The 26808-nt window shown below is 42.3% G+C and overlaps 1 protein-coding gene across 3 annotated transcripts in view; it reads left to right on the top strand.

Annotated features, from left to right (window-relative positions):
- Positions 1-26808, top strand: part of CDKAL1 (CDK5 regulatory subunit associated protein 1 like 1) — a 615335-nt gene that overhangs the window by 403299 nt on the left and 185228 nt on the right. For all 3 annotated transcript variants that reach the window (XM_057494166.1, XM_057494167.1, XM_057494165.1), the window contains one exon: positions 4778-4923. In XM_057494166.1, coding sequence (XP_057350149.1) covers positions 4778-4923 — 146 coding nt within the window. The remainder of the gene's footprint in view (positions 1-4777; positions 4924-26808) is intronic.

Here is a 26808-nt window from a genome sequence, read left to right as displayed (position 1 = left end):
TCTGATGCAATTAATGATAATGTATTTTTAGATGCTGAGAGTAAATGTAGGTGCTGATAATTCACTTAGTGGCTGTTACAGCATCATTAATGAAATAATGGATGAAATATGACTCTGGTCTTATTTTATCTTGACTTATCTAACTTTTGGAGTGTTGAAGGTGAATACAGAAATTGGGTCTCCTAGAACACAGGAATTGCTGTTTTGACCTTTAGCTAGAAGTCTTTGTAAGACGTAACTTCCGAAACCACCATGTTGATTAATTGATTGGGTCATTCATTCATTCATTCATTCACCTATAACTGAAGTACTGAGCAAGGCAATGGGGAGATACAAATAAACAAGATACACCCTTGGGCTATGAGCATGTGTGGTAAAATTGTAGGACAGGGAAAGAAGTGCTAATGGAAGTCTGAACCACCTGCTCTGGCACCAAAGGTGCAGCTACCAAGTGCCTGGGAAGGAGACACTTGAAATAACATAATATTGTTGCAGCAGGTGTGAGCTTTGCGAACATCATGCTAAGTGAGATAAGCTAGATGCAGAAGGGCAAATGTGTGACTTCATTAACCGGAGGCACCTAGAACAGTCCCATTCCTGGAGACTGAAAGTAAAGTGATTGCCAAGGGCTGGTGCAGGGCCCCTGTGGCTGATGGGAAATTTCATGTTACATATGTTTTGCCGCATTAAAACAAAATACAATAGGAACCAAAAATGTATCACTTATAGCCCCCTAATTCTTTTATTTTAAACAGAACCAGGTTTTTAAAGGCAATTTTATAATATTTCCTCTCTGCCCTTCTCCCAAACTTTTCTGTTACAGTTTTCCCAATAAGATTTTATATGGAACAGTTAATCTGTATCAAATTGATGCCATTAGTTTGTGGTGGTGTATTCTATATGTATGGGTGAAACTTCCTTTATTACCTTCATCAAGCTAATAATATTCAGAATATTTGGAGGAGTTTTACATGAAATGGCATATTCAATGAATTCTAAATTGCTTTGTTTTATTTAGCTGGAAAAATTCCTACATGCTTCAAAATGGATGACCCTTGAAAACATTTTAAGTGAAAGCAGCTCATCCCAGAAGACCCCATAGTGTGTGATTCTATTTCTGTGAAATGTCCAGGACAGGCGGTTTATAGAGCGAGAATGTACAGTGAGGGTTGTTGAGAGCAGTGGGGTTGTGGAATGGGGACAGTGACAAGAGGCTGCTAGCGGGTCCAGGGGTAGTTGTAGGGGGAATGAAAACACTCTAAAAATTGGATCATGGTGATGGTTGCAAGATCCTGTGACTATACTAAAAAACATTTAATTGCACACTTTTATGGGTGAATTGTGTGATATGTGGATTATATCTCAAGCTATTTTTTGAATAAGTAATAGTATCTCTCTTTTTTTTAAGTATTTTCTTGCTTCATCATATATTTTAGGTTAGTTGAAAACAATATAGCAATGTGAAATTTAGCATTTTAAATATGCATATACTTCCTAACAAAGCTGTAAGCTGCAAAGGGTTTCTGATTGATAATTGTCAGTGTGAATGGAAAGACGTCAGAATGCGACTGTTAATGTATTTGATAGACGCTCACACTGAGTGACCTTGTTAAGCTGGTGGTGTGTGTGTTCAAAACCAGGTAGAAGATGATGAATTTGATGACTGGAAGGCAGTAAAAATAAAAATAAAACAATATTTATTTTAAAAATGTGCCCATGCATACAATTCTTTTTTTTTAATTAAACTCTTCATTCAATTCATTATTTTTTTTTAAGTTCATAAAACAAACAAGCAAACATTGAGGTCATTACCAATTTGTAAAGGGTGAGCTCTGTGGAAAAGCACCAGACAGAAATACTGTTTGTTGGCTAGCCGTTCTCTAGTCCCTGCTTAGGGAGTGATCCTCATCTGTAGTTTGCACTGCCTTGGTGCAGCAGCTCACGAGTGACAGATGGCCGTGTAGCCCAGTGGACGCTGTGCCCGTGCTGGTCGCTGCCGGACCTGCTCCACACACAGCCTCCTCTGGAAGACGTGCCGGGCACTCAGGCTTTCTCGTCCCGCCCAGGGTTGCTCATGGCTGCCTCATGTAAGCCGCGTGAGCCAAGTGCTCCTTTTTCCTTTGGTTAACCTGGACCCCACGCATCCTTTATAAATTACTTACATAAGAAAAAACCCAGTGATTCCAGTCCAAAGCGCCAACAGACTTTCAGAAATATAACCCATAGTGGGACTACCTATAAAGTGCCTAATTTTTACTTACGTATATATGATATGTGCACAAATCATTTCTGCTTGTTTCAAAACTTCAGGAGGGTCGATCATGTGCTTGTTTACCTGCTTTGGTTAAACAGAAGTAACACTAATTGAAAGTCTGTATTCCTGTCCAACAGCAGATGTGGTCCAGACAGCCCGTATCTGTGTTGACACGGTAGCTGGTGTGCTTAGCACGGTGCTGGTCATCGTGGAGACCAGAGTGAAGTGCAATCCCTGCCCTTACGGGGCTTCCACCTTGGAAATTCTTGAGCACATTGCTAGGTCGGGCCAAGGCGGCATGGCGGTGACCCTGGTCATGGCTGCCCAGGGCTTACACAGGCAGAGCTCTCCTCTTGCCCCATGACTATAAACTGAACAAGGAGATCAGAATCTTGAAAGGTGAAGTTACCACAGGTTATCCTTAACCAGCAGTGTGAGTGAGAAGAAGCATAGGAGAGAAAACAAAATGAAAAATAGCTACTTTGTCTCTTTGCGGTGCATTATTCACTGTTAAGTCATTGTTCTTTAGGTAGGAGAAAGATGGACCTCAGCTAAGGGGCAGGTATATTTTTATCTTTATTCTGGCACCTACCGTTATGAAGTCATGAAAACCCTCCATAGTGTGAAGCTGAAGGTAATTGCTAGTGGGAAGTCTTATTTTGAAAGAGAAAAAAACCGCCAAATTTGTCTTAACTTGTTTGCTATTGACATATTAAGTCGTGAATTGTCATTCTGAAATGCACAGGGCCCTGTTTAGCAGTCGGCCACCCTGGGTGTTCCCGGGAGAAACAGACTTAGCCTTCCTGGCCAGGGGTCGTGTGTGCTGTGAGCCACTTTCAGATTTATTTGATGTGAATCGGTACCAATCGTCTTGCCTTACTTACTAGTTAAGGGAACTGGCTTATTGAAAAGCCATCCTGCTTATTGATATTGTCGCATAAGTATGCGTGAAAACGTGTTACCATGAACTCTGAATACTCTGTAAGGCAGAAGGATGTCAGATGGTTGGTGCTCATATTTAAGCACATACTGGGTCACCTCATTTGTTCTCCCCAATAGCCCAGTAGTTCTTTGAGGTGATTTTTACCACTATCTCCATTTCACAGATGAGAAAACTGAGGCAAAGATCAAGAGTGAAATTTCATTTAACAAATTGTGTGATTTGTTAAGGTATCATTTTTACTGTAGTAGATATGTTGAAAGTTAGCTAAAGCTGAGAGACCTGCCCTTTTAGGAAACACAGACTTTCGCACAGTTATTTTTGTTATACTTTGGGAATCTTGATTTCAGGTGTGAAAAACCTGAAAGGCAGGGAATCCTAGCAAAAGGCAACGTGCTTACCAAGGGATGCAAAATAAATGTGCAGATGTTCACAGTCAATGGAAAGAAAATGAAGAAATGGGGCATGGTTGATATATACGCACGACCGACCCCTGGATAACTAAGAGGTGACTGGAATTCGCTGGCTTTTGACTCCAGAATGCCCCCCAACAATGATGCTCTAAGGGTGGAACAGCTGTGAGAGCGCCCTGCTCTGCAAACAAAGTCACTGGACGCAGGCTCGTTAAGAAAGAGCGAGCAGCTCCTCTCTCGGCAGGTTTACCCCTGCGCGGCTGTGTGGCTCTCTGCCCCGTCCCTCCGCTGCCTTCTGCACCTCTCCCCCCCTCCCCCCAAGCCCTCGCTGACTGGGGGGCCCTCCGCCTGCAGCAGCAAGGGGGTTAAATCACCCACTTCCTAATCGCTCCCGTAAATGGCCGAGTCCGCACAGCTTTCCTCTGACCAGTCTCTTCCTACTTGCTTTGCATCCTCGGAGTTGTTTTAAAACATTCTCTGGCTTTCCAAATTTATTTCACTTTGCTTTAACTTTGCAAGATAGACTCTTCTTCATTTTCTTCCCTTCTTTCTCGTCCTTTGCGCTCCGATGTCAGTGTCAGGAGGGGACCCGGCAAACCGGCCAGCGCCGTCACTGGGGCCTTTTCATGACAGATACTCAGGAAATCAGTGCTCATCAGCAGAAACAGGCGGCTTACATGGACCTTTTCCCCCTTCAGTGTTAAGAAAAAGGAAGTATTGACTGGCTCTGTATTTAGAAATTTCATTCAAACACCGAGGGTCCTAGGGCCTTCACTGTCTGCCCGAAGTATCCTGGGTGTCTCTTGCTGCCAGTGTAGCGAGGCAGGATATAAAACTTGCTTGAGGCGAAGGAGGAGTGGTGTTTATTTTAAAGTACTAGGAAACCGTTTTGCTTTTTTGTGATTACATGAGTTTATCTCCGCTTTGTCCTGAAAGATGGCTAAGATGGTGAACATGAGGAAATAGCTCATATGTGGAGTCCCCCAAAAGTAGCATTGAGTCCCCACACGTCATGGTGCGGTGTGGGCGGCCGACACTCACTGTGCGAGCCCCGAGGGGGCCTGTTTGCAGCTCTGTTTACTTGCCCACACTTGTGAGTGTTGATCTTTGGGAAGCCATTCCCTGGTTTGTTAAAATGATCGATGTTTTCTCCTTTCATTTTTTTTAAAGGAAATGGCCAAGATCCTCAGTCACCCCAGAGTGTACGCCTTTCTGCACGTCCCGGTGCAGTCCGCCTCCGACGCGGTGCTCGCGGACATGAGGAGGGAGTACTGCGTGGCCGACTTCAGGAGGGTGGTGGACTTCCTGAGAGAGAAGTAAGTGTCAGTACTTGACAAAGTCGCCACGTCTGTCTTTGAAGAGCATGCGCAGAAACGCGCTGGCGGCCGCACGGGGACAGGCGCTGAGAGAGGAGGCGGCCCTGCAAGCTGTCAAGGCCGCGGGCCCCGGGGCGCCCCTGGCGGGGTCTCTTCTCCGCCTGCCGTCTGTGCGTGACACGCCATTACTTGTGCAAGACTGTCCGTCTTTCTACGCCGACAGGCACTGTGGTCACTTTTGTATCCGGCCTAGTAGATGGAACCTGCGCTTTGCTCTGCCTAAATCTCCTTGAATGTGGTTTTTGGAAGTTGTAAGCTGGTTTTGACATGGAGGTAGGCCGAGTCATGTCACAACAAAAATAGGTAATTTTCTACCGAGTAGCATTTTTCGTTTACTTGAAGAATTGTGATTTACAAGGTCTTAGGATCCTATTTTTTAAAGTTCACAGTGCAGTTGACCAGAAGTAAGGTGTATTTACACAATCTTACCCATGAATGATCGTTGCGTTTCCACAGAAAACACCTGCAGCCCAGGATGATACCCTTCAGAACCCCGCTGCCCACCACCCCGGGCATTGCAGGCCTCCTGGGGCCGCACAGGACAGGCGCAGTGCTGGCCCGGCCCCGCCGCCCGGAAGTGCAGGGCGCCGTTCGGTCCCCACAGGGCAGAGTCACTTACCCTGGCGTGTTTGTGGTACGCGCTTTCCTACTTCCCATACTTTTTTCCTCTTGTTTTTCTCAATTACTGTACTTTTTATTTCCATCTTCTTGTTTATAATTATGTATCTCTGTTCCATGTCAAAGTACTTATATGGATGTCATTGCTTTATACAAATGTAAGCAAGTATTTTTTCTCCCTTCAATCATTCACCCATCCTGACTACAAACAAATCTTTTTTTTTTTTAATTGTATTTTGGTATCATTAATCTACAATTACATGAAGGACATTATGTTTACTAGGCTCCCCCCTTCACCAAGTCCCCCCCACATCCCCGTTCACAGTCACTGTCCATCAACATAATAAGATGCAGTAAAATCACTACTTGTCTTCTCTGTGTTGCACAGCCCTCCCCCACACACTATACATGCTAATCGTAATGCCCGCTTCCTTAGACAAATCTTTTAAAATCTTTGCCTGCTGTTTATTTTCTCCTTCCTGCCTCATCTTCCTTTGTGTGTCCAATTTTTTTCTCCTCTAGGCATTTCGTGACCATCCTAACTACCAGCAATAGACACTCGTGCACACCCAGCAAGTGCTGCTAATGGTTCAAATATTTGAATCAGTGAATGGAAGCTGTATTTATTCCAAGATTTCCTAATGGAACCGTTGAGTATATAGAGCCTTCAAAATAGAAAGCAGAATAATGACAGATCTCTACCATCTCTAATAGTTTCTGATCTTGAACAGAACTGAGGTCAAGACGAAAGAGTAAGGATTTTTATGCTAGGTGCCAGTTGCTGGCCGGTGTGCTTCCTCTGCGTTTATTCTAGCTTGCTGTGGGTAGTCGTGTCTAACGCAGGGAGTCCTTTTGGGCACACTGGCACTGGTGAATGGAATGTTCTCAAAATTGCAAATTGTTGCACCTGTGGAGTCTTTTCCTCTCTCCTGCTAGGACACTAGCAAATAATGCTCCCAGTTCATGCCTGTTGCACAAGATTTTGCCAGGTGTAGACATGCATCCTGTTGTGCAGAATAGACTGGAAAGGGTTCCTTTCCAAATGCAAAAATAGTTTGTTCCGTTGATGTGGTTCAGTGAAGTTAAGGAATCACCACTTCTCTTTTACCTCCACTTGGGTGAGCACTGACTTGGCTGGAGAATTACTGTGGCTACTTAACTGGGCAACAATTTCACAAGTTCTAGCCCTTTATGTTGCTCCAAAGATGGGCTTTTTAGATCTCTTGCATCTTGGATAGCTTCAACAGCGTGATCCAGAGATGATCACATCAGAGCATCAGGAAACAGTCTCCTTTATGCATGGTCTAAGCTCGTTGTCCTCCCTTGAGAGTTGAGTTACCCTGAGGTATCTGTGCAGCTTGTCTAGAATTATTTCAAGTGGCTGGAAGACCCCAGAAGCAAGTACCCTCCCTATGGATCTCCAGGATTTCCAGCGGTTTCGGTATTTCTGAAATACCAGAAATCCCTTGAGAAGGTATTGGAGATGCCTTGGGAAGACAGCCCTTCCCACACCCATCCATCCGCAGGCTGGTTCGAGTGCCGCGAGTCTAGCCAGTCAGCCCCCCAGGAGACTTTAAAATTCACTGTGCATTGTGTATATAGAGTATAGAGTGAGGGCAGAGCAACCCAGGTATGCAATTTCACGCATAAATTTTAACTTAATAGCTTATAATTATAAGGTGTACTGAAAAACTGTAGGTATATGTGGTACACCTGGTGTATAGAGTAGGTGACACAGGAAACAGGTGTCCTTTGGAAAAGAAGAAGGCAGATTATCACTGTTTCTAAGATGATCCTTGAGTATTTTTAGACGGTCCATAAATGAGAACCATAACATTTTGTATTTTGTCCAGTCCTGTTGCTTCTGAAGAATAGTCATATCCCGTGAGGACAATATAATCCAGCTTTGCTCTTTGGTGTAAAAGCTTTCCTGTCCATCAGGGAAACCCATCATCCAGTGAATAATTTGCAACTATAATGGACATGAAGAATTAAGTAAATTATTTTACTTAAGCAGATGTCTGCTCTGATATTTTGCATATTTTTTTCCCATAAAAACTAACATGGCTTTATGCCAAATAGATCAGTGCTTACAGGACACACCGAAGTTTGGGGGGAATCTCATAGAACCACTCACCTGGATCGCTGATCCAGCACCAGATGGTTTCATCCAGCATTTATTAAAGTCAGTACAATATCGTTATTCATGGGGGTGGGGGGCGATCCTGTCACGTGGCCCTGTCTTGTGCGTTTCCAAGGAGGCGCTGACTTAACAGGGTTTGGTGCCCTCCTCCGCCTGCATTTTAGCTCCTCTGTAAATGTGACTTTTCATTTGTACCTTGTGTCCTCTGAAGCCTTTGAAGCCTTTTCTGTAATGAGCCCTTAACAAATAAGAGTCTTGTTTGTATTTTTCCTGCTCTCTGTGTGAGGTTTCTCAAATATTCATGTTATGAAATAGGGATGAGGCATTTCCTAGTCTGTTTCCTCAAAAATTCTAATCTTTAAAACAACCTGCAGCATTTAGGACCGAAATCCTTACGATAGAGTTTACCTGGAGCTGCAGGCTTTGAAACTACGAATTCAGCGTTACTTGTGGTGCCATGTTTCTCAAACAGTGGAGGTGAAATCTTTTTAATTAATTTTCTTTACAGTTGAAACTGGCCTGTACTTTAGCTGGGAGCAATACAAGTTTGCTTATAAGCCAACTGGAAGCTGATTCATTACCCTCTTCAGTTGTTTGAAAGTTGGCAGCCACCCTCATAACAGCAGCTGGATTGAAGATAACCTACTAGTGTTGGCACATGTTGAGGCATATGGGAATTTATCAAATCATGCAGCCTTTGCAAAGAAAAGTGTCTGAATTACTTAATAGACTAATTTAAAACAGCTGGTCATGAGCAGACAATCATATGACTTAAATTATTCTATGCAGGCTTATTAATCCAGTTGGAAAATCAAATAATTTGGTATCTTTATTTAAAAGGATAAGATGATTTCTTAAAATGTATAATGGGATTTGTAGGCATATGGAAGAAAACTACCAAGAACAAGCAAAAGGCACAGTTGTGGATTTTAGAAGGTACATGTTTTATCATTTTTAATAAATACCGCATAAATTTGATTACTTTCATTAACTGTCACTTAATTGGTTTCTCTTATCTTTTTAACATATTACTGGGATTTTAAAAAGTATAAAATTTGAATCACTTATTTTTATTTTTCCATGTAATTTTGTAAGAGATCCTTCCCAATGAGAGGATTTTTAACTTTGATAGGCTGTGGCTGATACGGTCAGGGTTCCCAGGCCCCCTGGGCCATAGACTTAGTCGGGCACTGACATTTTATAATCACTCCCCAACATAAACCATACGTTCACATGTATTCAAGAAATGACAACATGCAGAGGTCTTCTCTCAAGCATATGTTCTAATGCTAAGTAAGAGAATCTTAGTCCTCAAATCCACACATTAAAGTGTTCATATATTTAGATGTATTAAATATAAAATAGATACATTTTAAGAAATGATACCATTTATATATCAAAAGACCTATGTGTTTACACAAATTATTTTTTGGAAGGCCAGTAGCCTTTCGGTTTATGTTACTAGACCTTACATTTGGGAGACACGCTCCTTCTCCTTCACTCAGTAAATACACTTTGAATGAATGAATGACCAGTTACGTCTTACCTGCGAGTTACACAGACCTGAGGGAAGGCACGCCTTACACTGGCATCTCTGTGTTGACTTTTAGCTCTGTGGTAGTGTCATCTCAGAATTGGTCAGTGTAGTGTGTCTTCTGGATCAATTTATCTTATAGAATATTGACCCTCTGAACACTGTGAAGTCCATTCACATCCCTCCCACCCCCCAAGTTTGCTCTACCCAGAGATTGGCCAGTGAAGTGCCACACCAATAACTAGTGATTACTCAGGGCTAAAGGGAAATCTTCTGGGGGAAAACAGCCCAGGTGAGAGGGGTGTCAGCCTTCCTCTCAGATCTCTCCACCGTGCAGTCAGACAGCAAAGGCCATGAGGGCACAGAGCTGGGATGGCATTGGCAGGATGATTTCTGTAAGTGAGTCCCAAGAGTCATCTCATCATGTCCAGCTTATCGTGTGACCTACTTTTCTAGTCTATCTGCCAAAAAAGGTGCTAACCCACTAACCCCCTGAGTTCTTTTACTTCCTTTCATTAGTCCTAGTCATCCCCATGTCTGCACTGGGACACAGTCTCATAAATGACAAGTGAGGTTAGGTTTGTATTTTATTCTGTGTTTTCTGTCTAGTTTCATTCCTAGTGGCTTGGAAACAGAAGCAGAAATATTTGTCAGGATAGAAGAAAAGAAATTGCAAAAAAAAAATTCAGCAAGGATTAGATAATTAAGTTTTCTTCCACATGCATTTCCAGATGTGTTTCTGTTCATTGAATAAACACCTCCAAAATAATTTAGGCAAAATACTTGACTCAAAGATGTTTTCTGGCTCTATTTCCCCTTCTCTAATGCCTTTACCTAGGTGGTGGTTCTGGGTGCCCCCAAGGACTCGTTCACTGTCTTCCTTCTGAGTTCTTCCAAGGCACTGAAGTTCTGTTCTTCCCTTCTCTTTCCCTTTTAAAAATTTTTCAGGAAAACGAATATATACCATTAGAACAGTTATCTAGTAGAAAAACATTTCCCTTTTTTTGTCAAAATGATATTTGTATTTGGACGATTTTGACATCCTACCTTTATTATTCTGTGGTTACTCCAAATTTGATGCGCTGGTTTGAAGGGACTGCATTTTCTGCTCGTCTAGCTTTGCATCTGCCCTCTTGCTGGGCAAGAAGGAAATCTCATCGTTTCTAACCTTCCATCTCGATCCTTCCTTTATGATACAATTGAGTTATTCCTCTCAGAAACCGAGAAGCTACCTTCTCTTAATCCTTTGCATGTTTCTCTGCCTCCATGTTGTATTGTAAATGTAAGGGTCAAATCACGCATCCGTGAAGTCATACGCAGTGGTAAGCATTCTTTCTTTCGTTGCCAGAGTGCCGTTCACCTCCCAAAGGACTTGTGTATTAGGTCATGATGTCGTCACAAAAACGTACCCGAGTATGTAGATGGGTATTTTTAATCTGTACTTCATAGAGTGAATGTCAGGGTCCTGCTGGTTGGAAAGACTTGCAGGAAGACCGCAGTGAATTAATTCTGATGGGCCTAGATCCTCAGTTGCTGTGCAGCGATCGTCCCACTGATTCTAATAATACCTGTTGGTTACATGAACCATGTTCTCATCAACCCATTTTGTGCCCAGCACTGTAGTAAATACAATAGTAACAGTAACACCACCAACGATATGTTGGTGATGAAAACCGGCAGCTCATGGGTCTGAGTTTTTCTTCTGTGCCAAGCCTGCTGTGAGGCAGTGGCGCTCACGGGCCTGTTCGGTCCTCAGGCCCAAGGACGTTAAGTGATCTGCCCGCGGTCACACGGTTAGTGACAGACCTGTGACGGGCGCTCTGGCCGTGTGTCCCCGCGCCCCTGTTCCAGGACTGTGCCCTGACCCAGGGCGTGTTACCGTCGTGCCAGAGGCGGTAGGCTGGACTCAGCCAGTACCGAGAAGACACACCCTGCAGCGTGCACTTTGAAGGGAGGATGAGAAAGGGACGCGTGTCAAGGACGGGTCCTTGGTGTCTTATCCCAAGACATAGTAGAAGATGATGTAATTAACCGAGAGGCGTGACGAGAAGAAGAAAGAATTTGGGTGGCAAAGATAATGGGTTTGGTTTGGGACATACTGATTTGAAATGCCTGTGTCAGAAATCCCGAGGCAGTCCCCGGAGGCTGTAGAAAATACAGGGCGAGCGCCCAGGGTGGGGCTGAGGGTCTGGGGGTCAGTGCTTGTGAGGAATCAGCATTTGAGTAGTCGATGGTGCTGTGTGTGAGGAGATCTTCAGGAAACAGAAAGCAGAAGGCAAAACACTGAGGACTGGGGAGTGGCATATTGGAGTGATGGAAAAGGTAAAAAGAGTCTATGACAGAGGTTGAAAAGGCATCATCAGGCCAGTGTAGGAGGAAATGACACCACAGAAGCCAAGAGGTATTGCAGTTTTAGGAAACCGAAAATGCTTAGGGTCAAATGTCAACTAGAGTTGCCTCCTGTAAGCAGGCACTGCTCGGTTATACGGGTAATCAAAAGTATTGCTTTTCTCTTTCTCCAATACTGGTAAGTCTTCAAAAGTGATTGAGATGTACTGACGTCTAATGTGGCCCTTCGCTGCATCCCCAGTTCCTAGCACAGAGCTCAGTTTGTCCCTTTTGAGCCCCATATTGCTGCCCTGTATACGCAGCTGCAAGGGGCACACAGGCAAGAGGCAGGGGTGATATGTGCTTTTGGCATACATGGCAATTCCTCTGGAGCCAGGAAGATTAAGGCTTGGAGTAGTATTTTTCAGTCTGTCTTAATTAAAAGTTCTCTTTTCCTAAGAAAGAAAATCCCCTGCTCTTTGCAAAGAAGCTGATGCATGCCCCTTAGTGGAACATGTACTCTGCCTTCTGAGAGATTCTGTGTTCTGGGAACCCCTGCTGGCTTATTGCTAACAATAATTATGAGGTGATATTTATTGAGTATATAATATGTTGCAAGTAATGTGTGCTAAGTACTTTACATGGATTAACTCATGTAAAATTCTCAGTGGCACATGCTGAATAGGAAATACTCATCCCCTCTGTCTGACAGGTGAGGAAGCCTAGGTGCGCAGAGGTAAGGCCTTGCCCAGAGTCGCTGTGCTCATTGGCAGAGTTCAGCTTCAAGTGCCAGCCTGTGAACCTACAAATTTTTTCATTGCTACTGTGGCATCTAGCCTTTCCAGATGGAGTAATTTTAAGAAACATTAGGGATGATCATAATTCTCTAATTGAAAACTGTACTCTACTATTTACTAGAAAAATTCAAATTATACATATCTTCTCTTAAAAATTGAATTAATCTCTATAAAGTCAGTATCTCCTCCATTGCTTTCACTTCCCATCCAGGTGGGGAGTCACCTGGTGAGGGCGTGATAAAGGAGCTGACTGCTTCTTTGTGTTTGATGGTGTCCATGTGGAGAAGAACTGCGTTCAGAAGTGCTGAGGGGTGTGTCTATAACATTGTCTTTATACACTGCAGAGTTTCTGTGTGAAGTGTGTGCCAGGGAGGCACTGTACTCATGGTTACGGGTCACAGAGCTGTCTTCCCGCGTGATCTGCTGTGTTTCTAAGCCCTCATCTCTGTCCCGTTTATCCTTCAGCCCTAGAGCCGTTATGTTAGACTCTTGACCATAAACAGCCCTAGGTCCTAACACTTACCATTCGCCACCTGCTGCTGGTGCCGGGAGACAGTCAGTGACCGGCCACTCTGCCTTCCCCAGCCTCACCCTGCCATCATTTCTGATGGACATTTACAGAGTGATTGTTCTTAGACCTTATGTTCTTACTGAAAACAGGAAGAAATAAAGGGAACAGGTACAGTGTGTGTACTTTTGAATGTTCTCCTAGACTTTGCTGTTATATCTCAAAGGTATCAAAACGAAGTCAGTGGCATGCAGTGAGAAAAGGGCTGTGTGGTGTAGCCCACATTGTTTTTAAAGAGCAAAAGGTTATTAAGATCAGACCAATTTGAATTCTGGAAGTAACCATGAATTAATATTAATTTCAAACTAGCCAAAGTCTGGCATTTATTTAATATTTGTTGGTTATAGACATATTAGGTGTAGAATATTAAAAGATTAATAAAACTTGGTAACTGTGTTACAGGGACTGACACTCTTAAATCATGGTTAATATTCTATAAATACTTTCAGACATAATATTTGATAAGTATAGTAAAATGCCAGTGTTAACTCTGGTTTGGGGGTAGGTGGAGTATAAATGTTTATTATAGGCCTTCCATGAATAAGAAAAAATGACCAAATTACAGGTCTTACATAAAAACCAATCTCCTTTCTTTGGACAATTATTTGTAGATTTTGCCTGTGCTATAATGATACTACTGTAGGGAAAATCTTTAACTAGATTATAGTCAAACATAAACATATATACACATATTTATGTATATAAAAGTCTGTAAGTGACAGAAAAAAAGAAATGGCTTAAAGAAAGTAGAAGTTTATTTTTCAGTCATGTAAATAAAGTCTAGAGCTAGGCAGCAGGGTATGTAAAGCTCCAGCATAGCAGGATGAAGGATGCAGCTTTCATTTCATGGTCTAAAATGGCTGCTTGAGGTCCAGCCATCGGATTTGCATTCCAGTCTGCAGGAAGGTGAGGGGCAGAGAAGGGTATGTGTTCCTTCCCTTTACCTTCCGAACATTACGTGTGTCATTTTGATGATGTGCAATTCATCAGAACCTAGTCACATGTTTGCACTTAGCAGAAAGAAAGGCAAAGCCGTGTGTTCTTTAGTTTGAGTAGCCTTGTGTCCACTTGCAAACAAGGGGCTCTGTTGGAAATGTGGGGAGGAGGAGAATGGGGACAACTGGTGGTCTCTGCCGCAGCCTCTCCCATCTGGCCCCTCTTCTTGCTGCAGGCAGAACTTAGCTTCGTCAGGGACAGGAGAGCCCCAGCCCTGTCCAGCTGCCCTGGCCACTGCACATCAATGATCTGTGGTTGGTATTCTGTCCTTTTCAAAGGTCCAGAGGTGCTCATCTGTGGACTGATGGCTGTGAACTGAAGGGCTATCCCAAATTCCCCATTTATCGAGTAGAAATAAGATAATTACAATTTTTAAAAACTTCCATTTGAAGAAATGGAAGGGGACAAGGGGAAACACACATCAGCTCCAATTTGATGGTAATTATCAAATCCTGGTTGGTAGGAATCATGAAGACTTTCTGCACGAGTCAGCCCCTCTGATGAGCCCTGACATCCCCGTGAGGGAAACCCCGTGGGTGACTTTCCTTCGTTGCACTGTCCCCCACGGCCATGTCCGAGGAGGCATCAGGGAGTATGTTGTCCTGGATGGCCTCTGCGACGTCCACACCTGCCTCCTTCCACTGCTGGGTCGAGACTTGGCAATTGCGCCAAGAGTTGCGCAGTCATATGCTCTGCAAGGCCTTCCCAGCATAGCTTTGGCGATCGGGCTCCTTTGTAAACTTAGTATTTCCAGTCCTTTTGTTTCTTGTCAGTTCCTTGAACAAGTGTAGTCAAAAGTCACATCTGGACATAGTCTAAACCTGAGACTCTGTCCGTTATTTACTGGCTGCGGTCCTCTGCCCGTCTCCCTCCCTCTGAGCTCACTGATGACCCCCTCGTGGCCATCTGAAATACTTTCAGTCCCTTCACTCCCAGAAGCCCGGGCCCGTGTCTGACAGGGCACCGATTCTGCCTTTGCAGGTGACCATGGCATTGTAGCCGATGCTCGTAATTGCTTTGCTTGGCTTTTGCAAGCCTGCAAACCTCAAAGTCACAGGGATCTCAGTCAAATTAGATTGTAATTCACAAACAGAGATTTCCTGAACAAAGCTGTTGTCTTAGATCTGAGTTTGCACTACCTAGTCCTGGTCATTTCTGTGCTCCCAGGAGCAATATGAAGGAACCAGCTAGTAGTTACCATTCTGAGTTTTTGGTAACACTTGTAGTGTTAACACTCGGTCTGTCTTCCAGGGTTCAGCAGGCAACAATTTGACCAAATATTTTTTTTGCCAAAATACAACATTAACTAGCTTTCCCATCGGCAGAATGATTCCGTACTACCTGCTGCCCAACTGAACTAATTCCATACTTTTAGGTTCTGTCACGTGTCACACTCCACTACGGGTAGGATTGGTTTGGCCTGTGAATGACCAAAACAGAAAATAATACCTCAGACAAGATAGACTCATGTTACTCCATTACACTAACAAGAAAAGAAGCAGGAGGTGTACTCTGTGCTGTGCTGGTGGGACGGCCCCCGGTGGCCCGCCCAGCCGTCCTCAGTGTGAGCTTCTGTGTCATGATTCATGATGACTGCTTGAAATGCATCCATCAAGTCTGCATTCTCACCAGCAAAACGGAGAAGGAGTTGGGGAAGCATGTACCCCCAACACCTTAAAAGTTACTTTCTCAGAAGCTGTACGTGGCAGTTCCACTTACATCTCCCTGATTAGAATATGGCTCCCCCACCTAGAAAGGAGGCTGGGAAACGAGAGTGTCCCCCCCAGACATCTGTCCAGCTGACAATCTATTTGTGTGGGAGGTGGAGGGATGGACATGGAGGAGCCACTGACAGTCTCTGCCGGTACATGTTCTTTGCAAAAAGTTCCCGTGTTCAAGTTTGATAACGTCCCCTAAAAGGAATTAATATGTAATCATAATTCCAAGCAGCTGCTTATTTTTTCTGAGGTATCAGACCTGCTGTTTCACATGAGCCAATTGATACTCTTTATTTTTATTGTCACTGGAGATGACATTGGTTTCAATTTTTAAAATGTGTGTCTACTGAAACAACCTCGTAAACGAAACAGTATTTTGGCATTATCAGCTGTCTATTTTGAGTGATTATCAGCAACTACCATTTTATGAAAGACTGAAAGAAATTCTGTCCTTAAGATTCCATGTTAGCTCCATTTTTTCTTGTCCTGACGTCTTTTTCTCTGTGTGCGGCAGTTGCGTCGGGCTCACGCCGAGCCCCGCGTTAGGGGCGGTACCTGGGCCCTGCGGCACGCACGCCCTTGCCCCCCGCCTCCATGACACCGGGCCAGCAGAGAGGGCCAGCCTCACGGTGCACTCCTCCAGGCCCCCCTCTGATCCAGGGTGCCCAGTATTGGCACCGGCACGCTGCCCGAGCTGCAGAACAGCTTCATGCTTGAACGGAAAGAGACGGAGGGGAAAACATCACATGGCTTCGTCCGAGCAAGCTTAGTTCTCCCGTGACCACTATTTCCTCAGATTTGCATGGGATCAGTTGTATCATGTGCTTTTGCTTTGATTTATCTAGGCATCTTAGATGCTTAAAGGAATTGTTTCCTCATAAACTAATCTATTTTTGACCAATGAAAAGTGGTTTCTTGCTAATAGCTTTTGAACTGAGCAGATTTCTCTTCCATTAACTATTATTTAGAAAAAGTTGTTTTTAGTCTAACCATGTAAGTAGTAAGACCAAGCATCAAACTCTTTTTAGGAAATTCAGTCATCCAATACTGACTCTTTCATATACTTTTTCCTGGTTTATTATAATTCAATCTTTTAATTGTATCATTGGAAAAATATTGTTTTGAGTTTTTTCCTTGAAAAATTTGATTTCATTGTCCAGTTTGTTCTAGCTCTTATCAACTCTTCTAAATGGGTTTCATTCATATTTCTCCCTTTTAAATAATTGGTGCTTTCAAGAATCATGATAGAAGTACATCTTGAAGAGTGTTTTTCTACTTATACAAAAGTCAGATTTTACTTTAAAAACTTTTATAATATAATTCCCTGAATTTTACTTATAGTGATAAAGGAAACTAAAACTGATGGCAAACCCTTTAGTACTTTAAGAGTCCTGGTACATGAGGAGCTTTAAAAATATATATTGATTAAATCGTAATGAATTTTAAAATAGTATTTTTGGGCCTAAGAGATGTTTTCCCTTTTTGTAGACAAAAATAAATCTCCATTTTTTCCCAGGTAGAAAAACAGCAAAAAAAACCAAATAGAAGTATGCACTAACATAAAAGTATTTACCCATAGAGTCATATGACTTTTTGTATATGTATTAATACTTACTGCCGTCAAATAATAATTATATTAAGTACTATAATATTTAGTGAATGTTTGAAATGTCCCTGTCACTACTCAGATTAGTTTATATATATGCACTCATTTTATTCTTACAATAACCCTATGAGGCAGGTACTTTTGACAGCCACATTTTATAGATGAGAAAACCGAGGCACAGAGAACTTGAAGTCACGTAGATAGTAGGTGGTGGAGAGAAGTTGGAACCCAGGCTGCCTAGTTAGAGAGCCAGAGCTCCATGACTGTGTGCTGTCCTCTCCCAAATGCCACGCCCTCAGTACGTGCTGCTCACAAACCGGCTCATAGACCAGCGCCCGTTGGCCGGTTCTGTGTCGTCGTCTGTGTACAAGATGACTGAAATGGAAAGTAAGTGCTTAGAAACTTTTATAGCAATTTAACATTCCCAGACATCAAATTTATGATTTTTTTTTTGTTTTTTTGTAGGATTATTTTTTATTGAAGGGTAGTTGACACACAGTATTACATTAGTTTCAGGTGTACAACACAGTGATTCAACATTTATATACATGATAATTCTAGGTACCAGCTATCACCATAAGAAGTTGTTACAATATTTTGACTATATTCCTTATGCTATACATTATATCCCGGTTACTTATTTATTTTACAATTGGAAGTGTCTACTTTTTTTTTTTTTTGAGGGCATCTCTCATATTTATTGATCAAATGGTTGTTGACAACAATAAAATTCTGTATAGGGGAGTCAATGCTTAGTGCACAATCACTAATCCACCCCAAGCCTACTTTTTGTCAGTCTCCAATCTTCTGAAGCATAACGAACAAGTTCTTACATGGAGAACAAATTCTTACATAGTGAATAAGTTACATGGTGACCAGTACAAGGGCAGTCATCACAGAAACTTTCCGTTTTGCTCATGCATTATGAACTATACACAGTCAGTTCAAATATGAATACTCATTTGATTTTTATACTTGATTTATATGTGGATACCACATTTCTCTCTTTATTATTATTATTTTTAATAAAATGCTGAAGTGGTAGGTAGATACGAGATAAAGGTAGAAAACATAGTTTAGTGTTGTAAGAGAGCAAACGTAGATGATCAGGTGTGTGCCTGTAGACTATGTGTTAATCCAAGCTAGACAAGGGCAATAAAACATCCACGTATGCAGAAGATTTCTCTCAGAACAGAGGGGGTGAGGTTCTAAGCCTCACCTCTGTTGATCCCCAATTTCTCACCTGATGGCCCCCCTGTGACTGTGCCTGTCTTAGGTTGTTCCTCCCTTGAGGAATCTTACCCGTCTCTGGCTAACCAGTCATCTTCCGGGGCCATACAGGGAAATGTGAAGTTGGTAAGTGAGAGAGAGAAGCCTTATTGTTTGAAAAGGTTAGCTTTTTACTTCTTTGCACATTTATGCTCTGTGGCTTCTATGCCCAGCATTTGTCTTGAGGTATCTTTACCACTTGGAAGAATTATGATACTCGGTAAATTTGATATGAGGCATGAATTCTATTTAAGGGTTGTAATTAGGAAGGAAGAAGAAAAGCTATAGAAGTAGCAGGCGGAAGAAAACATGGGAAGATTGATTATTTCTTTGACATATCTTCTTGTAGAGTAACTTCAGCATGTATAGGTTTTAAACAATTAATTAAATTACGCACACACATTAACATAATAGGAGTATAGTTACATAACCAAAGCATACTTGTAATTACCAGCCATCTCCAGTGAAACCAAGAAAACCAGTTAGGCGCCTTAGGCATTTGTGAAAACTTATCTATGATATGGTGGATATTATCCAACTGAACTTGAACAGTCTGAGAGAAATCAGACAAATTAAAACAACCCATTCCTGGGGACTGTTCACGTCCCATATGTTCTTTTAACAGTAAATAGTCTGTAGTTGTAAGATTTTGGAGCGCTACAATTTGCACTTCTCCTAATTCGTGGTTGAATTCCAACAGTATAGATCCAGTCAACTTTGTTGTTTTACTGTATGCACAGGCCAGCTTAGATATCTCCTTCCTCATTCCCATGGCAAGTCCAGGAGCTGGTGGGATGAGTGCATCTACACCTGTGGCAGTGCGTGGATCTTTGTTGGGGTTCTTTGATGATCATCTTCTGGCATGAGTCTTCCAGAGAGTGCAGATGTTGGAAGTTCTTTTTCATATCGTATCTTAGTTCATTTTCGGGGTAGCCCAATTAGGCTTTGATCCTCTGTATAAACACAAACAGACCCTTTGCCTACACTTTTACATGCCCTTTATACCCTTGTGTAGAACTCATTGGAGGTCACCACACAGGAACTGCCTTTTTTTTTTTTTTTTGGTATCATTAATCTACACTTCCATGACGAATATTATGTTTACTAGACTCTCCCCTATATCAGGTCCCCCCTATAAACCCCTTTACACTCACTGTACATCAGCATAGCAAAATGTTGTAGAATCACTACTTGCCTTCTCTGTGTTGTACAGCCCTCCCCTTTCTCCCACCCCCCATGCATACTAATCTTAATACCCCCCTACTTCTCCCCTCCCCTTATCCCTCCCTACCCACCCATCCTCCCCAGTCCCTTTCCCTTTGATACCTGTTAGTCCATTATTGAGTTCTGTGATTCTGCTGCTGTTTTGTTCCTTCAGTTTTTCCTTTGTACTTATATTCCACAGATGAGTGAAATCATTTCGTATTTCTCTTTCTCCACTTGGCTTGTTTCACTGAGCATAATACCCTCCAGCTCCATCCATGTTGCTGCAAATGGTAGGATTTGCCCTTTTCTTATGGCTGAGTAGTATTCCATTGTGTACATGTACCACATCTTCTTTATCCATTCATCTATTGATGGACATTTAGGTTGCTTCCAATTCTTGGCTATTGTAAATAGTGCTGCGATAAACAAGGGGTGCATTGGTCTTTCTCAAACTTGATTGCTGCATTCCTGGGGTAAATTCCTAGGAGTGCAATTCCTGGGTCAAATGGTAAGTCTGTTTTGAGCATTTTGATGTACCTCCATACTGCTTTCCACAATGGTTGAACTAACTTACATTCCCAACAGCAGTGTAGGAGGGTTCCCCTTTCTCCACAACCTTGCCAACATTTGTTGTTGTTTGTCTTTTGGATGGCAGCCATCCTTACTGGTGTGAGGTGATACCTCATTGTAGTTTTAATTTTCATTTCTCTGATAATTAGCGATGTGGAGCATCTTTTCATGTGTCTGTTGGCCATCTGTATTTCTTTTTTGGAGAACTGTCTGTTCAGTTCCTCTGCCCATTTTTTAATTGGGTTATTTGTTTTTTGTTTGTTGAGGCGTGAGAGCTCCTTATATATTCTGGACGTCAAGCCTTTATCGGATGTGTCATTTTCAAATATATTCTCCCATACTGTAGGGTTCCTTTTTGTTCTATTGATGGTGTCTTTTGCTGTACAGAAGCTTTTCAGCTTAATATAGTCCCACTTACTCATTTTTGCTGTTGTTTTCCTTGCCCGGGGAGATATGTTCAAGAAGAGGTCACTCATGTTTATGTCTAAGAGGTTTTTGCCTATGTTTTCTTCCAAGAGTTTAATGGTTTCATGACTTACATTCAGGTCTTTGATCCATTTTGAGTTTACTTTTGTATATGGGGTTAGACAGTGGTCCAGGTTCATTCTCCTACATGTAGCTGTCCAGTTTTGCCAGCACCATCTGTTGAAGAGATTGTCATTTCGCCATTGGATGTCCATGGCTCCTTTATCAAATATTAATTGACCATATATGTCTGGGTTAATGTCTGGATTCTCTAGTCTATTCCATTGGTCTGTGGCTCTGTTCTTGTGCCAGTACCAAATTGTCTTGATGAATATGGCTTTATAGTAGAGCTTGAAGTTGGAGAGTGAGATCCCTCCTACTTTATCCTTCTTTCTCAGGTTTGCTTTGACTATTCGGGGTCTTTAGTGTTTCCATATGAATTTTTGAGTTATTTGTTCCAGTTCATTGAAGAATGTTGCTGGTAGTTTCATAGGGATTGCATCAAATCTGTATATTGCTTTGGGCAGGATGGCCATTTTGACGATATTAATTCTTCCTAGCCACGAGCATGGGATGAGTTTCCATCTGTTAGTGTCCCCTTTAATTTCTCTTAAGAGTGACTTGTAGTTTTCAGAGTATAAGTCTTTCACTTCTTTGGTTAGGTTTATTCCTAGGTATTTTATTTTTTTTGATGCAATTGTGAATGGAGTTGTTTTCCTGATTTCTCTTTCTCTTGGTTCATTGTTAGTATATAGGAAAGTCACAGATTTCACTGTGTTGATTTTATATCCTGCAACGTTGCTGTATTCCAATATCAGTTCTAGTAGTTTTGGGGTGGAGTCTTTAGGGTTTTTTATGTACAGTATCATGTCATCTGCAAATAGTGACAGTTTAACTTCTTCTTTACCAATCTGGATTCCTTGTATGTTTTTGTTTTGTCTGATTGACGTGGCTAGGACCTCCAGCACTATGTTAAATAACAGTGGAGAGAGTGGGCATCCCTGTCTAGTTCCCGATCTCAGAGGAAATGCTTTCAGCTTCTCGCTGTTCAATATAATGTTGGCTGTGGGTTTATCTTAGATGGCCTTTATTATGTTGAGGTACTTGCCCTCTATTCCCATTTTGCTGAGAGTTTTTATCATGAATGGATGTTGAACTTTGTCAAATGCTTTTTCAGCATCTATGGAGATGATCATGTGGTTTTTGTCTTTCTTTTTGTTGATGTGGTGGATGATGTTGATGGACTTTCGAATGTTGTACCATCCTTGCATCCCTGGGATGAATCCCACTTGGTCATGGTGTATGATCCTTTTGATGTATTTTTGAATTCGGTTTGCTAATATTTTGTTGAGTATTTTTGCATCTACGTTCATCAGGGATATTGGTCTGTAGTTTTCTTTTTTCGTGGGGTCTTTGCCTAGTTTTGGTATTAGGGTGATGTTAGCTTCATAGAATGAGTTTGGGAGTATCCCCTCCTCCTCTATTTTTTGGAAAACTCTAAGGAGAATGGGTATTATGTCTTCCCTGTATGTCTGATAAAATTCCGAGGTAAATCCATCTGGCCCGGGGGTTTTGTTCTTTGGTAGTTTTTTGATTACCTCTTCAATTTCGTTGCTGGGAATTGGTCTGTTTAGATTTTCTGTTTCTTCCTGGGTCAATCTTGGAAGGTTATATTTTTCTAGGAAGTTGTCCATTTCTCCTAGGTTTCCCAGCTTGTTAGCATATAGGTTTTCATAGTATTCTCCAATAATTCTTTGCATTTCCGTGGGGTCCGTCGTGATTTTTCCTTTCTTGTTTCTGATACTGTTGATTTGTGTTGACTCTCTTTTCTTCTTAATAAGTCTGGCTAGAGGCTTATCTATTTTGTTTATTTTCTCGAAGAACCAGCTCTTGGTTTCATTGATTTTTGCTATTGTTTTATTCTTCTCAATTTTATTTATTTCTTCTCTGATCTTTATTATGTCCCTCCTTCTCCTGACCTTAGGCCTCATCTGTTCTTCTTTTTCCAATTTCAATAATTGTGACATTAGACCATTCATTTGGGATTGTTCTTCCTTTTTTAAATATGCTTGGATTGCTATATACTTTCCTCTTAAGACTGCTTTTGCTGCGTCCCACAGAAGTTGGGGCTTAGTGTTGTTGTTGTTATTTGTTTCCATATATTGCTGGATCTCCATTTTGATTTGGTCATTAATCCATTGATTATTTAGAAGCGTGTTGTTAAGCCTCCATGTGTTTGTGAGCCTTTTTGCATTCTTTGTACAGTTTATTTCTAGTTTTATGCCTTTGTTGTCTGAAAAGTTGGTTGGTAGGATTTCAGTCCTTTGGAATTTACTGAGGCTCTTTTTGTGGCCTAGTATGTGGTCTATTCTGGAGAATGTTCCATGTGCACTTGAGAAGAATGTATATCCCGCTGCTTTTGGATGTAGAGTTCTATAGATGTCTATTAGGTCCATCTGCTCTACTGTGTTGTTCAGTGCTTCTGTGTCCTTACTTATTTTCTGCCCAGTGGATCTATCCTTTGGGGTGAGTGGTGTGTTGAAGTCTCCTAGAATGAATGCATTGCAGTCTATTTCCCCCTTTATTTCTGTTAGTATTTGTTTCACATATGCTGGTGCTCCTGTGTTGGGTGCATATATATTTAGAATGGTTATATCCTCTTGTTGGACTGGGCCCTTTATCATTATGTAATGTCCTTCTTCATCTCTTGTTACTTTCTTTGTTTTGAAGTCTGTTTTGTCTGATATTAGTACTGCAACCCCTGCTTTCTTCTCGCTGTTGTTTGCCTGAAATATGTTTTTCCATCCCTTGACTTTTAGTCTGTACATGTCTTTGGGTTTGAGGTGAGTTTCTTGTAAGCAGCATATAGATGGGTCTTGCTTTTTAATCCATTCTATTACTCTGTGTCTTTTAATTGGTACATTCAGTCCATTTACATTTAGGGTGACTATTGAAAGATATGTACTTATTGCCATTGCAGGCTTTAAATTCGTGGTTACCAAAGGTTCAAGGTTAGCCTCTTTGGTATCTTACTGCCTAACTTAGCTCGCTTATTGAGCTGTTATATCCACTGTCTGGAGATTCTTTTCTTCTCTCCCTTCTTATTCCTCCTCCTCCATTCTTCATATGTTGGGTGTTTCGTGCTGGGCTCTTTCTAGGAGTGCTCCCATCTAGAGCAGTCCCTGTAAGATGTTCTGTAGAGGTGGTTTTGTGGGAAGCAGATTCCCTCAGCTTTTGCTTGTCTGGGAATTGTTTAATCCCACCATCATATTTGAATGATAGTCGTGCTGGATACAGTATCCTTGGTTCAAGGCCCTTCTGTTTCATTGCATTAAATATATCATGCCATTCTCTTGTGGCCTGTAGGGTTTCTGTCAAGAAGTCTGATGTTAGCCTGATGGGTTTTCCTTTATAAGTGACCTTTTTCTCACTAGCTGCCTTTAAAACTCTTTCCTTGTCCTTGATCTTTGCCATTTTAATTATTATGTGTCTTGGTGTTGTCCTCCTTGTATCCTTTCTGTTGGGGGTTCTGTGTATTTCCGTGGTCTGTTCGATTATTTCCTCCCCCAGTTTGGGGAAGTTTTCAGCAATTATTTCTTCCAAGATACTTTCCATGCCTTTTCTTCTCTCTTCTTCTTCTGGTACCCCTATAATATGGATATTGTTCCTTTTGGATTGGTCACACAGTTCTCTTAATATTGTTTCATTCCTGGAGATCCTTTTGTCTCTCTCTATGTCAGCTTCTATGCGTTCCTGTTCTCTGGTTTCAATTCCATCGATGGCCTCTTGCATCCTATCCATTCTGCTTATAAACCCTTCCAGAGTTTGTTTCATTTCTGCGATCTCCTTTCTGGCATCTGTGATCTCCTTCCGGACTTCATCCCATTTCTCTTGCGTATTTCTCTGCATCTCTGTCAGCATGTTTATGATTCTTATTTTGAATTCTTTGTCAGGAAGACTGGTTAGGTCTGTCTCCTTCTCTGGTGTTGTCTCTGTGATCTTTGTCTGCCTGTAGCTTTGCCTTTTCATGGTGATAGGAATAGTCTGCAGAGCTGGAACGAGTGACGGCTGGAAGGACTTCCTTTCTTGTTGGTTTGTGGCCCTCCTCTCCTGGGAGAACAGCGGCCTCTAGTGGCTTGTGCTGGGCAGCTGCGCGCAGACAGGGTTCCTGCTTCCTGCCCGGCTGCTATGGAGTTAATCTCCGCTGTTGCTGTGGGCGTGGCCTGGCTCGGGCAGCTACTCCAAAATGGTGGAGTCGCGTTGGAGCAGGAGCTGCTGGGAGGCTATTTATCTCCGTAAGGGGCCTCCCTGCTCCCTGCAGCCCAGGGGTTAGGGTGCACAGTGATCCCCGGATTCCCTAACTCTGGATTAAGTGTCCCACCCTGCCCCTTTAAGACTTCCAAAAAGCACCCGCCAAAACAAAACAACGACCACAAAAAAAAAATGATAATTTTTTTAAATTAAAAAATAAATAAATAAATGGCTGCTCGTTTTTCTTTATTCTACGGCGCCAGCCTCAGGCATCTGCTCACCGGTCTTGCTGCCGTGTTTCCCTAATATTGGGTTCCCTATCCCTTTAAGACTTCCAAAAAGTGCTCTCCAACACAAAACAGAAGAAAAAAAATTGGCCGCTCACTTTTCTTATGTCCTCCGGCACCCGGCCTCTGGTGCCCGCTCACCGTTCTTGCTGCCCTGTTTCCCTAGCATCCAGGGCCCCCCGTGCATGCACTGTGTCTGCGCTCTGGCCCGGATGGCGGGGGCTGGGTGTTCGGCAGCCCTGGGCTCCGTCTCCCTCCCGCTCTGTCTGCTCTTCTCCCGCCGGGAGCTGGGGGGAGGGGCGCTCGTCTCCCGCAGGGCCGGGGCTTGTATCTCACCCCCTTCGCGAGGCGCTGGGTTCTCTCAGGTGCAGATGTGGTCTGGATATTGTCCTGTGTCCTCTGTTCTCTATTCTAGGAAGATTTGTCTTTGTTATATTTTCATAGATATATGAGATTTTGGGAGGAGTTTTCCGCTGGTCTACTCACGCCGCCATCTTTGCTCCACCTAGTCTGTGATTGTTTTTACGCAAGTCATTTTAGTTGTATTTTAGAAATAAATCAGTCCGCAATGAACCTCTGGAAAACTGGTTATTTGCCACAAACAGGTCAAGGAGTTCTACCCTAAGTGTGTGCTTTTCGTGGCTGTTAGGTTCTTTAGAATTCATGATTTTCTTCAATTCTCACAGTAACCCTCAAAGTAACATGGTGCTAATTCTTCCCTTTTTACGTTGAGAGACTAACGATCAGAGAAGGTGTGTATGTGGTAGATCTGGAATTCAAAACTTCATCGTTATTTCTGTAAAATATAGAAACTGTCCCTGGTGACATTCACATCGGAACATTTAATTACCTAAGTAAAGTTGTTAAAACTTTTCAAGACATTTTTTCTTTATGCCAACTATCTTTATAAATGGCAACTTTGAATGAGTAAGAACTTAAAAAAATTAACACTCCTTAACGTAAAGGAAATAATACACATGGTCACTTATTAATCCTTTGTTAAGGAATTACTTTTATTGTGAGTTATTAGAGGCAAGTCTCACTTTAAACGCTTTTTGGCAACCCCAACTTCCCTTACTAGTAAATATTTCTTGGAATGGGAAATTGGGACCTTTTTGCTGCTGCCCCTAGTTGTAATGGCAGAGTGTGAGTCAGCATTCTCCGTTTCCTCATCTATAAAATAAAATGGACGAGCTAATTATTTTAAATTCCAGTCTCACTGAAAAATTTATTTCTTTTTCTTCCCTTAGCTCTCTCCTGATGAGTTTTATTCTCCCCTACTGTCCAGTTCCCTCTGTTCTCAGGAGCCCGGGATGTGGTCTGCCCCGATCCGCACTGCACTTCCTCCCTCCTCAAGGCCCAGTTGCCCTGGAAAAATAGTAGGTGGGGGAGAGAAGCTGTAAGCCAGGCTGCCTAGTTGGAGAGCCAGACCTCCCGTGCTGCCCGCCGTCCACCTTCCCCGCTTGCCA

The sequence above is a fragment of the Manis pentadactyla genome, chromosome 16, assembly GCF_030020395.1.
Source record: "Manis pentadactyla isolate mManPen7 chromosome 16, mManPen7.hap1, whole genome shotgun sequence".
NCBI classification, from domain to species: domain Eukaryota; kingdom Metazoa; phylum Chordata; class Mammalia; order Pholidota; family Manidae; genus Manis; species Manis pentadactyla.
Note: the sequence above shows the minus strand (reverse complement) of the source record. Positions and strands in the feature narration are given on the sequence as shown.